Source organism: Pelophylax lessonae (assembly GCF_965119305.1).
Source record: "Pelophylax lessonae genome assembly, chromosome: 1".
Lineage (NCBI taxonomy): Eukaryota > Metazoa > Chordata > Amphibia > Anura > Ranidae > Pelophylax > Pelophylax lessonae.
In genome coordinates, this window is record NC_138768.1 from 587,892,259 (window position 1) to 587,907,498 (window position 15,240).

The 15,240-nt window shown below is 40.4% G+C and overlaps 1 protein-coding gene across 1 annotated transcript in view; it reads left to right on the forward strand.

The window, feature by feature from the left end:
* The window catches only part of LOC309563930 (melanopsin-B-like), a 341,036-nt gene that overhangs the window by 245,368 nt on the left and 80,428 nt on the right, over nucleotides 1-15,240 (forward strand). Inside the window, exon 8 of the mRNA XM_082268561.1 lies at nucleotides 3,631-3,805. Within this exon, the coding sequence (XP_082124687.1) occupies nucleotides 3,631-3,805 (175 nt within the window). The remainder of the gene's footprint in view (nucleotides 1-3,630; nucleotides 3,806-15,240) is intronic.

The following is a 15,240-nucleotide window of genomic DNA, read 5'->3' on the forward strand; positions in this document are numbered from 1 at the left end:
AAAAGGTGGAAACCCTACATAATGTACTGGAGTAGGCATAACCTCAGTCTCTGTTTCTTCTATAGAAAACTCCTCCATGACTTCCTGGTATCCATCCTGCAGGATGACACAACTATTAGTGAAGAAGTTATTCAGCAGCTGATATAATATAACCACCTATTTTCCCATGCCCCTCCCACCTCTGTAGTTACATGCTTCTACAATGCAATAATTTTTAGTGTGCACCGTTCTCCCTGAATACATAGCCAGTGTCGTCCTCTGCTTGTGGTTCAATTTATACCTTTCCTTCTCCCTGCATAGATCATTCATTTGGCAGAGTGTGTGTACTGGATCAGAAAAAGGAGCTGAGTGATCACATAAAACACGACATGTAGCAAAGGAGAAGTGTGTACCTAGAAGTCTATAAAGCTCACCATACACTATACAATCTGATTGTACACTCTCCTTTACATCGACTATGTAGTGCAATGGCCTACCCAATTGGATGCAGAGTGATTGGATAGATAGGTGTCTCCTCTTATTATATAATTTTGGTGAATCTATAGGTAACTGTACAGAGATTTTACAATCAGATTGTGTAGTATATGGCCACCTTTATACACCTGAAATTATCTAGTTTACATGTGCCCATTGGTTAAGGTGGGGGAGAGAGTGAGGAAGAAAGCAGAGAGAGAGGAAGAGGAGAGACAGCAGGAAGTGCAAAGGGATAGAGGAAAGATTGATTCTCTGATCACTTTCCCCTGGATTTAGATGTTCCTCAATACAATTTTTTTGTGCAATGTCCAGTGTTACTCATGTGCTTTGATTAGCAGATTTGGGGCTCAATCAGACAGGCATTGAGGCTCATCCTCTAAGCTGAGTCTGTAAGGTTGATTTTCTACAGGCAAATGTGCAAAGTGATGATAGGATGTGAAGTTACCTGGATGGTCACATGATGTTACAGAAAATTACATTTTAAATTTTTGGAGAGGTACAGATTGAAGACTGCCATGGACTACACAAGTGACAGATACTCACATTGGGATGGCTTGGGCAGAAATTATATTGGAAAAGGTTTCTTTTTTTTTTGCAAAGTAAAATGCTGCCTGAAAAGATGAACTTAGCCTTTAAGATCATTTTTAAATTAGAAGGCTTTACAATACATATTCGGTATTTCAAGTATAATGGATAAGAGAAATTCTACTCTATGGGCAAAAACGAAAGGTCATCCACATAGGTTGCAATTTTATGGTTTCTAATCACAATGCTGAGACATCTAATGAGGCTTAGATTGTATGGATAAGGGGTTTGAGGGTTTTAATAAAGATTGGTAATGACAATATACAATTCTGTTGCATTACATTTGTGAACATAAAAACACATATAATAAAATTAGATTTTTATCTTTACTGAAGTGTTAAAACACAATTGTGTTCATCATTTGAAGGAACTTCTCACCCATACACATATGGGCAAACTTTTACCTAATGAAAAGCAGGTCTACCTAGTTAAATGTCTTCTCTGCATCTGTGGACACCATCATCATTGGTAAGAGCCTTCTACCAATCATAGTGGATAGCATTCAGGGTTTTCATGGTAGTGGTGCCCCTGGTATCTTTTGTTGGCATTAAGCGTACTTGCTACAGGGAGATCAGCTTGTGCCTTTACCATTTTTAGATTTACATAAAGTGGGTCCTTTCCTAATTTCAAGATTACCAACATAAAGCTCTGAAGGAGCTTAGTAGCATGAAGGTGTGCTAGTTGACTGCAAAATATTCTGTTCATTTCAATGGCCAGACATTTCTTGCTTCATAAAGTTGTAAGATTAGATTGACTGACATGTTCTAGAGCATTAAGAAGGCTAATTTAACATAGATGGTTAACTCAAGGAAGAGTTCTCCAGAGAACTGTTATTAAACATATAGCTAGGCTCAGTCACATCGAAAGGAGCACCGGGGTCGCGCTGCTCCTACACTAGACTCCTAGACTATGTCACATCTAAAAAAACCCTGGGGATTTACAGTTTCTATGATGTGACACATCTAAAAGGAGCGCTGGTGCCCTGGGACCACCACAAAGTTTTTTTTTTTTTAATTAAGCTATTGTTTTTTACTGTATTATAAAATTAAATATTTTTTTATACTCTTGGTTGTTTTGTTATAACTTTATTTTACATTGCATTTCTTGTATATCTAGGCCCAGACTCCTGTCTTGTTTAGTGTATTGTGGTTTAAGAAATATAAACATTGTATTACAATTTATTGCCTAAAATATTGTTCAATATATCTATATTTTTTACAGAGTATTGTTCAATACAGTTAATAACATTTTAAATTTGTGTGGTTTATTTGTCCTACGGGTTTGTCAGAGTGGTTGAGATACCCCTCTATTTAAACATTTTAGTTACAGAAAAATATTAAAGCTTCTAAGGTGGAGAGCTCTAAGAAAATTGTAATTTTTTAATTTAATTTGTATTTCCAAAGTGCATTTTTCCCTGGGGATTCAAAGCACATACTGTAGGTGAGGCAGCCATCTTGGGCAAACTCAATTGATTAAATTATTCTACCAACCTTTCTTTAGAGTGTGGGAGGAAACTGAGGGGAAAACTAAATAAGCACAGGGAGAACATGCAAGCTCCATAACGTGTCATGGTCAAGATTTGAACCAAGGACCCTGTTCTGCAAGGCAGAAGTGCATATAAAAGCAAAAGAAAAATAAGACTGGTACATTTCTGTATTTTGCTGGGAAATACAGGCCTTGCACATAAAACACTTTTACCAGTAGGCTCCCCACCCAAGCAAACACCACTTTAACTGCATATCTTATTTCACTGGGAAATGATTTGCAACCTCATGCATGGGTAGTTTTGCAAATTAAAATGTTAAACTCTAACACTCAGGTTACTGCAATAAGGCAGTGTATTTATGAAGTGCATTGTCCAGTTACTCATAGTAGATGTGAGATTTCTATTAGTCAGATAATTACATTATCAATGGTAATTAAATTGTTTTTTTTTTCTGCTGACTGAGCTTAGCAGTACACTCATTATTTTTTAGGCTTAATGGTGATATTTATACAGACTTGATTTGTCCTAATACTTGTAGACATGTTTTCCTAAAGGGAGCATTATGTGTATACATTTTACTTGCCGATGGATTTATTATTGTGTCCAGCTAGTCCTGAGATTAACTCTGCCAGGCAGCACAGCCGGCTGGTGACCTCACTTATTCCTACTGAAGCTAAGCAATATCATTTAGCAACTTCTTTGCCCCCTCCCCCCCCCAACCTCCAAGGAAGCCTGAGAGTTTAGAATAATTAAGGAGCAACAGAAAGACAGCGTGTTCCTTGACAGCACAAGTACTTGCATTGGAGTTTAATTGCTCAATTATTTAAAAGTACTCACCCACCTCTCAGCTTAAGTGCTATTGGAAAAAGATTACAAAATGCTGATATCAAAACAAAATCAGGAACTTACATTAGTTGCATTTAATGATTTTTAAATGAATACAGTGGACAGGTAACTGAATCATAGTGTTTTATTTTTTACCTGCATAGATTACAGCTTTAAATGTGTTTAGCAAGTGATTCATATTGTAATACAGATATACAGTATGCTTGTACAATGAATTTAAAAAGCACCTATTTTTCCAGGGAAACTATCCACAAGCGCGTACCTTGTCTTCGTTTCCTCATCAGACTACCAAAGAAAGACAGTTTGACAGCATCCAATTTTGAATCTTCATTTAGAGCTTCTGTCTACAGTCGACAGTCAACAGTATTGAGGAAAAAAAACAGCTGCATTTCCACAGTTTCCACAGCAGAAACAGTAAGTTGATATTTTTGTTAAAAAAAATAGTGGACTGTGTAGATATGTTTTTTTATAAATAGATAGAGTAAGTATACAGAGTCTTACTATGAGCTCTTTTAAACCATAGACATTCTACATTGAAAATGATATTTTCACTATAAGTGCATTAAAATAATTATTAGCGGAGACAAACATAACATACCTTACAATTTTTTTTTCTAATGTCGCTATTGCTGTGTGCAGGCAGCCTATGTTATGCTATGGGGACACACCAGCTGTACGAACACAGCTGCACGAACACAGCTGCAGGTCCTATTTTGACAGGCATGTGGATGCTGGAGTATGGTCTTCAAACACTAACAGTAGTTATTTGGAACAGCTCACACACAGCTGCACACAAATTAGAACCTGTGGCTGTGTTCATACAAAACATAAAGAGAAGAAAGAGACCGCTCCAGTGTAGGAATGTCCTGACAGTCGGAAGGGTGCTGGTTAGATCTGTACAAGCTGTACAATTAGGAAGTAGGCAACCGCACACCAACTTGAAAGTTGAAAACGATAAAATCCATTTATTGAGAGTCCAAAAAATCCATAGTGACAAACCAGAGACAGGAGACAAATACAGTTGACGCGTTTCACGAAATTATATTCGCTTAGTCATAAACAAGCGAAAATAATTTAGTAAAACACGTTTCAAGTTGGTGCACGGTTGCCTACTTCTTAATTGTACAGTATGAACACAGCCACTGCATCCTCATCGTAACAGACAGCTCCAGTCGCACAAACCAACTTGTTGTTCAATCACACTGTATTGGCTACAGAACTCGCGTGGATGAGCCCTAGTTCATTTTTTTACATTAATGTTTACCTTTTTTCTAAGTTTTTTCTTGTTACAATTTAAAAAATAAATATTTTCCGCAATTTCTTTTTTTTTACATTTTTAAAATTATTTTTTTTACAATTTTTCTCTTTTACAACACTGTTGGGGGAGGCTTGGGTTGAATATCAGGGGTCCCCTGGCACCTCATCTTTGAGACAGAGAAAGGAATTGAGGACACAGATTCTTCAATTCCTTTTACTGCAGCCTCAACTGCACTGCAGATGAATTTAACTTATACATTTTATTAATTTTCAATTCAGTATAAACAAATAGGTATAAAAATACTTCAAAAATTTCAGTAAAGACCTTTTCTCCCTGTATCCCTTAACCCCTAAACCCTCTCTCCCCATTTCTTTTAACCCTCTTTTCCTTTAAGCGTGCCTCTTCTCCCACTTCTCCAATTTCCCAACTCTTCAATTTCACCCCTGATCTACCCATACTTCTATGTATTTTTGTTCTTGTTGTTTTTTTTTAAATCTGCCCATTTTCTCCATTTATCTGAAAAGCTCACTGTCTTTTCTTCGTCTCTACTACCAAGGTACTCCATATTGAATATATATATATTCGGTTCTTTTGAACAAGTCTCTAGGAGTGGGACTTTCTGCATCTAGCCATTTTTTTGGTATTGCCCCTTTGTTGCATTTATCAGATTTGGAACTATCGTGTTTTTATACTGTTTTTTTATTTATTTATCTGTTTTGTGAAATAAGCACGTCCAAGGATCATCCGTGATGGTTACTCCTGTAGTTTCCCTAATAAACTGTTGTACCTTATGCCAGCAATCATGGATCTTAGGGCAGTCCCACAAGGTATGATACATTGTACCCAGCACATTGCATCCCCTCCAGCACAATTTTCAATTTCTCTGGGTGGTATTTACGTGCTTTTACCGGCATTTTGTACCATCTCGATAGGCATTTGTAATTAATTTCAATAGTGTTTACATCTATCGCGGAGTGATGTACGGCTCTAGGTATAGTGTTCACTTTGTGCTCTTTTAGATGTGATCCTGTCTCTTTTTCCCATGATTACATGAATGGAGGTTTCCTCGGGCCCGCCATCTCTGTTAACATTTTGTATATCTGAGATATACTATGTTTTATTTTTGTTAGTGGGTTACAAAGTTTTTCCACCTAGTTCAGATCCTTTTTGGATCTGATAGGTTGAGGCAGGGATCTCACAAATTGTTTTAACTGAAGATATCTCCATTCATTCAGTATCATGTTTTCTCCCCTAGTGTTGAGTTTGTGATATGACCTAATTTTTCCTCCTTGTGTAATATCTTTTAACTGTGTGTTTTTTATCCAATTACCAAATTGTGTCTCATTCCCTGGTGCAAAATATTTTGTGCCTTCTAGTGGTAGTAGTGGAGAGTTATATTCCCATTTAGCTTTTTTGTGTGTCTTGTCCCATATTTTGTATGCGACTCTCATCACTTCATGTGTGTCTTCATGTATATCCCTATATTTTGGTGAAATCCAGATATTCTTATTTAATTGTGTTCTGTTTAGTATGGTTTCAATCTTAACCCATCTTTTATCCGAATTTATTTTTGTCCACTCTATCATGCGTGAGATTATGACTGCTGTGTAATATCTTTTAATGTCTGGTGCTGCTAATCCCCCCTGTGATTTGTCTTTACTGAGAACCGTATATTGTATTTTAGGCTTTTTCCCCTGCTAGATGAACCTTAAAAATCGATGTTTTTATTGTTTTAAAATATGTCGATGGTATAGCTATTGGTAACATTTGAAATCTGTATAAAATTTTGGGCAATATTATCATCATGATTATATTTATTGTCGTGGGCGACACAATATTTTTTTAATATCTGCTTTTATCTAATTTAACATGGGTATATAGTTGACGTAATAGATATTTTCAAATGATGGGGTTAAATTTATCCCAAGGTATTTTAATTTAGATTTTGCGCAGGTGAATGGAAATTCCCTCTGGAGTGCTTGTTCTTCTTTCTTACTTAGTCTGATGTTCGAAATTTCTGACTTTTTTGGGTTGATCTTAAAGTTAGATACTGTAGTTCCCCATATTTCTTTAGCTCTTTAATAACATTTGGGAGGGTTATTCTGGGTTTGGTGATGTAAAACAGCATGTCGTCGGCATATGCTGCTACTTTATGTTCCTTCTGCCCAACCTTTACACCCCCTAGATCTACATTGTTCCTTATAGTTGCCAGTAATAGTTCTAGCGACAATACAAACAACAGGGACGAGAGAGAACACCTCTGTCTTGTTCCTTTGCGTATTACAAACTGGGGGGGGGGGGTAAAATTCCATTTATCTTTACCCATGATGTGGGTTTCCTGTACAGTGCTCTTATCCATTGGATCATCTTCGGGCCAATGCCTAGATCCTCTACTGTTCCCAGCATAAACTCCCAGTCCACCCTGTCAAATGCTTTCTCAACATCTATTGACAGCAGAAGGGCTGGGGTACTAAGAACTCTAGCTTTGTGTAGTAGCAATAATGTTCTAATCCCGTTATCTCTCCCCTTTCTACCTGGGATAAATCCTGTCTGGTCAGCATGGATCACTCTGGCATTAACTCTTTTAATCGAGTTGCTAGTACTTTTGCATAAAGTTTTGTGTCAGCGTTAAACAGAGCTATTGGTCAATAGCTAGAATACAGAGTTGCATCCTTCCCTTCTTTAGGTATTACCGTTATATGAGCCTTTAATGATTCTCCTCTCATCTTCCTCTATATGTGCAAAGCTTTTGGTACTAATATTTCCCCAAACCTTCTATAGTAACGAGTTGCATACCCATCTGGTCCTGGACTTTTCCCCATTCGTGAATTTTTTAATGCCTCCATTACTCCTTCTGAGAGATTGATGCCTCTAGAGCTAATAGTTTTTCAGTTGATAATTTAGGTAGTTTTGATTCCCTTATATATTTGTGTAACCTTTGTTTTTTATTTTGCTTTGCTTCGTGTGACTCCTTTTGCCGCACGATATATAAAGCATTGAAATAACTATGAAATGCTTTAGCTATTTCTGTTGTTGAATGGACCATTCCTTCCTATTATTTTTTTCTATGTAGTTGTTCGACTTTTTACTCTTTAGTATTCTTGCTAAATATTTTCCTGGTTTGTTTCCCCATTTGGCTCTTGCCCTGGCAACTCTATTAAAGTTACATCTAGTCTCTTCCTCCAATAGCAATCTTAATTTAACTTTTTTCAGTACCAGAGCTTGTTGTATCTCGCCCTGCATGCTCTTTTTATGTTTCTGTTCAGCTCATGTATCTTTGTTGTTAGTCTGTGTATATTAATAGTTCTTTCCTTTTTTTTTATCCTAGAGCCTTTTGAGATATTCCCCTAATATATGTTTTATGGGCCTTCCATATCGTAGCATCTGGGACACCTCAGGTTTCATTCTAGAAATATTGTTCCAGTTCTTTCTCTATCCTTTTCCCTACTTCTACACCCTGTATCAGATCTTACTTTATCCTCCAAATATTTCTCTTTCTCTGGGATTCTGGGAGTTTTATTTTCATCGTACCTGGGGTGTGATCGGATATGGTCATTGTCCCTATTGATGTGTTAACAACTGCTTTTATCAATCTATGTTCTATTATATTATAGTCTAATCTTGAGAATATGGAATGCATGGGGAATGGAAGGAATAATCCCTCTCCCCAGATGTTGGACTCTCCAAGCGTCCACCAGTTGACAATGAAATAGCTTTTTCCTTACCATTCTGAGTTGATGTCCTCCCATCCCCTGTGCACTCGACGTATAAAGGTGGGTCCATGCAGAAATTAAAGTCACCTGCTGGAATAAAAAAACTTTTTTTTTAAATGTGTCAGCTTCTCCAATATTTTTTTCAAGTATCCCCTCGGATTTTTGTTTGGGCAGTATACGTTTGCCAGAGTGCAATCTATTCCTTGTAGTTGTCCCTTCAGGAAAATATATCGTCCTTCTGGGTCAACTAACCTTATTATCTCCCCTTCCCCCACTCGGTGTAGGCTGAGTGTGGGAATAGAAGCGTCCTCCAGGGGTCCTCCACTGGAGTTTATACTTGAGTTCTTGAGTTCCGGAGGAGAAGCGGAATCAACAAATATTACCATGGGGTCAGCACACCCTTGTTTGTCTCCTAATTCCCCCCCACCCCAATCTCCCACCCTCCCACGTGACTTCTCCCTCCCCCCCCCACCATCTGCTTACCCCTACACTTGGCATGAAGTTGTTATGACCAACTCATGGTTCTGGAGTAGTTGAAAAGTTATCTCTTGGGCACACCTGGCCCTTCTACCCCTTTGCCTCTGGGTTGTGCTTTACTTGCCTGCTTGTGAACCTCGTTCTCCCTATCTTGGGAGAAGAGAGGCCAGGGAGAAACTAGGTTACCATCCCGCATTGTCTGACACCTTCCTTCCCCCTTGCCCATCCCCCTCACCCCCCACCCAACACAGTCCCCCCCAGTGACTTTTCTTTGCCTGCATTTGGACAGCTCTATAGTTCAATTTATTTTCTTTGAAGCCAGCCGCTGTTCTTCTTCTTGTGTTAAATTTTCTATTACTGTCTCTTTGGGCCAGCCAGGCATCTTCGGTATGAAGCCGTGGGATGTTTTCACAGAAGCCCTGAATCTCCTCAGGGAGTCTTCGTCTTGTCAAACAGCCGTCCCTCTTACCTATTAGACAGACTGGGAAGCTCCAGTTATACTGTATTCCCTGTTTTTGCATCGACTCCACAAGTGGTTTCAGTAGTCTCCTCCTTCTTAACGTGGCCTGTGATAGGTCTGTGAAGATCTGAATATTGGCACTTTCATAATTTATAGGTGGTTTTCTTTTCAGGCTCTCCCAGATCTGGGCCTTTTCTGTGTAATTCTGAAATCTTATGATTACATCTTTGGGGGCGTTCCCCTGTTATACCTTTTAGTCTTCTAACTCAATGTTCTCTCTCAACCTTTATCTGTTCTGCTTCCCCTCTACCCAAAAGAGGAGATTTTCCTCATTTTGTCTGTTAAGTCTTCACCATGTGTCGGTTCTTGCAGGCCTCGTATTCCCAAGTTCTTCCTCCTACTCCCGTTTTCTTGATCTTCCATTTTATATGCAAGGTTTCTGTGTTTTTTTTTTAAATCTTTTATCTCTCTTCTTAGATCTTTTATTGTTTGTATATAGCTTTCTTGTTTTTTTCTAAATCTTGCACTCATGTTAATAGGTGACTCAAACAATTATCAATTGTTTTCAGTTCTGTTTTCAGGGAGTTTTCTAATGCTGAGAGCATGACGGCCATTTTGCCCTTTGTGGGCAACTGATCGGTCACTGTTTGCTCTGTATTGCGCTCTGTCCCAGCATTGGCTAATAAATCTTGTTCCGACCTTGATTGCCCTGTGGTATCTAAGCCTAATGATGACCTGTTTTGTCCGCTTTTCTCTCTTGCTTCCAGTTGTTTTATACGGGTTACTTGTGGTTTCTCTGGGATCTGTTTGTCCAGAGGATCATCTTGTATCATAAATTTCTTGATTGTTCCGGGGGTTGGAGCTCACTTTAGGCGACCTTATGGTCGCTTCACCTCTTGCTGATTTGCCTTTAATGGTTTTAAGTTTCGTTATCCGACCCCTCCTGAGACTCACAAACCCCTGAGGTAGTTGCAGAGGAAGTTACAGGAGACAGAGGTTCAACGTGAAGCAGAGTAAACACACTTTACTACATAGTACGGATCACTCACTGTGTTTATTCAGAAAAAGAAGGGGCCAGTAAATTACATATTTACCAGCCCTTTCCACAGTCACCATCCTGAACATACCCCTGTGTACCTGCAGCAGCTAGTAAGGAAAGGGAAGCCGGCAGCCCTCTGGGGGGGTGTGAGGGGGGATAGGCACACAGCAGGGGAAATCAGTAATGCATTAAGATAAAAAAAACCTTCTGTGTACAGCAGTCCCCCTCAGCCCCCATAATACTGAGCCCATCTTCATCCAGCGATGTTGCAGGAGTATCTCAGTTGCCTGTGACTTCCCTCCTCATTGACTAAGACACCAGTGTGGTGCGATTGGCTCCCGCTGCTGTCAATCAAAGTAAGTCAGCTCAGGAGAGAGAGAGAGAGGTTGCGGCTCCGTGTCTGAATGGACACAGGGAGCTGTGACATGGCTCAGATGCCCCCATAGCACACACTTAATAGGAGGGAGGGGCCTGGAGCACAGAAGAGGGACCAGAGAAGAGGAGGATCCGGGCCACTCTCTGCGAAACCAACTGCACAGAGAAGGTAAGTATTTCACGTTTGTTATTAGAAAAAACAATTTGACTTTACAATTACTTTCACATTACCCATCTCGGCCTGATCCCTGAAAACTCTCCTGCCTGTCACCTGAAACTGATGTGTTCACTAGTTGCTGACCCTGACTTGTGTCTAATCCATATTTGCACCTGCTGTTCCTGCTCTTCCCTTGCTCTAGCCCTGCCGCCAGCATGTTCGGTTCAGTGGTTCCTGTGTTCCAGCTGCACACCAGCACCAGCTAGCAAGAGACTTACCAGGCACTCTTGCCACCTTGTGCTCTGGCATTTCATGTTACCTTACTAGGGACTCCGAAGCCAGGGCTGTAAGAGGGGCCTTTCTCGATACTTCATGCTCCACCATCAGGTACATTACATGTAAACACAGAGAGCAGAGCTCAGGAGTGAGCACACATGAGTGCTCCCAAAGCAAGCAACTTGCTATAGGGGCACTCAGTAGGGGGGAGGGGCCCAGAGCAGACTTGAGTACAGGAGCATCGGGGCTGCCCTGTGAAAAACCACTTCACAGAGCAGGTAAGTATGATGTGTTTGTTATTTTTTATTTTTTTTGCCTTTGCAAAAGCTTTAAATAAAGACATAAAATGCACTGCAAATGCATGTAAATTTTTCACTCTTTGTTATATTGCAGCCATTTGCTAAAATCATTTAAGTTCATTCTTCTTCCTCATGAATGTACACATAGCACCCCATACTGACAGAAAAACACAGAATTGTTGACATTGATGCAGATTTATTAAAAAAAGAAAAACTGAAATATCACATGGTCCTAAGTATTCAGACCCTTTGCTGTGACACTCATATATTTAACTCAGGTGCTTTCCATTTCTTCTGATCATCCTTGAGATGGTTCTACACCTTCATTTGAGTCCAGCTGTGTTTGATTATACTGATTGGACTTGATTAGGAAAGCCACACACCTGTCTATATAAGACCTTCCAGATCACAATGCTTGTCAGAGCAAATGAGAATCATGAGGTCAAAGGAACTGCCTGAAGAGCTCAGAGACAGAATTGTGGCAAGGCACAGATCTGGCCAAGGTTACAAAAAGATTTCTGCTGCACTTAAGGTTCCTAAGAGCACAGTGGCCTCCATAATCCTCAAATGGTAGACGTTTGGGACGACCAGAACCCTTCCTCGAGCTGGCCGTCCGGCCAAACTGAGCTATCGGGGGAGAAGAGCCTTGGTGAGAGAGGTAAAGAAGAACCCAAAGATCACTGTGGCTGAGATCCAGAGATGCAGTCAGGAGATGGGAGAAAGTTGTAGAAAGTCAACCATCACTGCAGCCCTCCACCAGTCGGGGCTTTATGGCAGAGTGGCCCGACGGAAGCCTCTCCTCAGTGTAAGACACATGAAAGCCCGCATGGAGTTTGCTAAAAAACACCTGAAGGACTCCAAGATGGTGAGAAATAAGATTCTCTGGTCTGATGAGACCAAAATAGAACTTTTTGGCCTTAATTCTAAGCGGTATGTGTGGAGAAAACCAGGCACTGCTCATCACCTGTCCAATACAGTCCCAACAGTGAAGCATGGTGGTGGCAGCATCATGCTGTGGGGGTGTTTTTCAGCTGCAGGGACAGGACAACTGGTTGCAATCGAGGGAAAGATGAATGCGGATGCGGCCAAGTACAGGGATATCCTGGACAAAAACCTTCTCCAGAGTGCTCTGGACCTCAGACTGGGCCGAAGGTTTACCTTCCAACAAGACAATGACCCTAAGCACACAGCTAAAATAACGAAGGAGTGGCTTCACAACAACTCTGTGACTGTTCTTGAATGGCCCAGCCAGAGCCCTGACTTAAACCCAATTGAGCATCTCTGGAGAGACCTAAAAATGGCTGTCCACCAACGTTTACCATCCAACCTGACAGAACTGGAGAGGATCTGCAAGGAGGAATGGCAGAGGATCCCCAAATCCAGGTGTGAAAGACTTGTTGCATCTTTCTCAAAAAGACTCCTGGCTGTATTAGATCAAAAGGGGGCTTCTACTAAATACTGAGCAAAGGGTCTGAATACTTAGGACCATGTGATATTTCAGTTTTTCTTTTTTAATAAATCTGCAACAATGTCAACAATTCTGTGTTTTTCTGTCAGTATGGGGTGCTATGTGTACATTCATGAGGAAGAAGAATGAACTTAAATGATTTTAGCAAAAGGCTGCAATATAACAAAGAATGAAAAATTTAAGGGGGTCTGAATACTTTCCGTACCCACTGTAAGTAAGTTTTCAGAACTGCCCTCAGAACACAGGCATTTTGGTGTAAAGGAGCTTTTTTTTTTTTTTTTTTTTTAATTCCCCACTCTTTAAAATACACAACACAACAGTATGGCTTTAGATACTTTAGATATACAGTCCCGCCCAGAGCTCCAGTAAGCATGGGGGGGGGGGTAGAGCAGAGAGCGGTGACTCACAAGCTCTCTGCTCTCAGAGCGGAAGGGAGAACTGAGCGATCAGTGGTGTTTGATCACTCAATTCTCACCCTTAGAGATGGAAGGGGACAAATGCAGCATCAATCCTAGGTCATTTAAATTCCTAGATCTTAGGATTTAAAAGAAACAAAAAAACAAATCCGTACTTCTCCTTTAAGTCTCTGCCAGTATTTATTTTTTTGTCTGTGTCCCTATTGAGGAGATTTCCCTGTAATTCATGTGAGGCAGGAAGCAATGTGCATCTCTCCAAAGAGAGATACAAACTAAAATACATTTTTAATAAATAATGGTGAAGGTTTAGTGCTTTTGTTAATGTTTTATTCTGTTTATGTCTTCATGTTCTTGTAATGATATCACACGGACAGTGATGTCTTCCTTACCAATAACTTCATACTTACAAAGTTTTACTCTCACAGCACTCATTGTTTGCAAATGCTATCCTTGTTTGCATACTAGTAGGCTGCCGACCTTTGAAATGGAAGTCAAGCTAATGTTTTTTTTTTTTTTATATGGGATAAATGAAGGAAAGAGTTAACATAGCTCCCTTCCAGCAAGTCATTGTAGGTGGAAAGTGTACTTGGAAAGGTGGATGGTAATTCAATATACCCCCCTTTTTTACTTTTTCTCTTTGTTCTACCCTCACAAATAGATATATCTTATCCCCTGCCTTCCAATATATTCCCACTACTCCTGCCCCATCTCTTCCAATTCTTGCTTCCTTATTCTTTGCCCTAACCTCCCCATCCTTCCACCCCACCCCCCCCCCTCTTTTTTTTTCTTCTTTCCTCTACCACCCTGCCTGGTGGACTTTGCGTTACACATTCCCGCACAGTCTTCATAAAAAGCCAAGCGATCGCATGGCACTCCGACTTTCAAGTTCTTAGGCCCTGTTCCTTACTCCACACCGAAGCAATTGTTCATGTCCAAGCTACCTCATCCAGTTCAGATGCTATACATTTCATATTCTCGCACTCCCGTCTTTTCTTTTCTTTCTTAACACCTATGTTTGTGAGGCTGATCCTTGAGACTCAGTATATGACCACCTTTAAGCAATCATTGGTTTAGGAACCTACACTGGTGTGAGGTTTCATGGCCTCTGACAAAAATTACGTGCTAACCTACTCAAGGTCTCATTGCTTCAACTAATTTAATCCTTTGCATTTCTCTTCAACCAATTTGTGGATGTGCCTATATTATGCATACCGATTGTTATACTTCTTGTTGGAATTCTAAAGCCTGAATACAGTTTTTTTTTGGGAAAAAAAAAGGGCTGGGCAATCATTTAAAATAGGAGTGGTTCTACAAGCGGCACTTTGTTAAACTATTATACAATTTAATGATAAATACTGTATACATATGGATGTAGCACCCTCCAAGGTAGGTGCTAGGAAAACGCATCTATTTGCTCCTTCTGCTTATCAGGGGAGCCTGATCTGTTAGGTTGCCTGTTGCATGTCTCCAGGTGTGATTCACTGGGTCTCAGGGAGTGTCCCCACTGCATCCAATGAGGGAGCTTGTTGGACAGTGGAGGAAACCCAGCCAGTGACACATCAGGTTTTATGGCAGTCCCAGTGGGAAGGCATTCTTGCACTGCATCCTGGGATTGACCATAAATACTGAGGGGACATGTGACAGGGCATCTTTGGCGGGAAGCAGAGTCCCAGGAGGAGGCTGACGGCTGTCTCTCCTTCTGCAGTGTGTGAGGAAGGTGGTCTTAGGCGGTCGGCCTAGTGAACCAGGTGTGGAGCTGAGCTACAGAAGATCCTGTAGAGCTCACAGTGGAGCTGCTGGCAGAGTCTCTCTGGAAAGCAATAATTCCTCCTACTGATATAAACAATTAGGCACTATTCCTACCACTAATATCAATGATGGGGCACTATTCCTCCTTCTACCGACTACAGG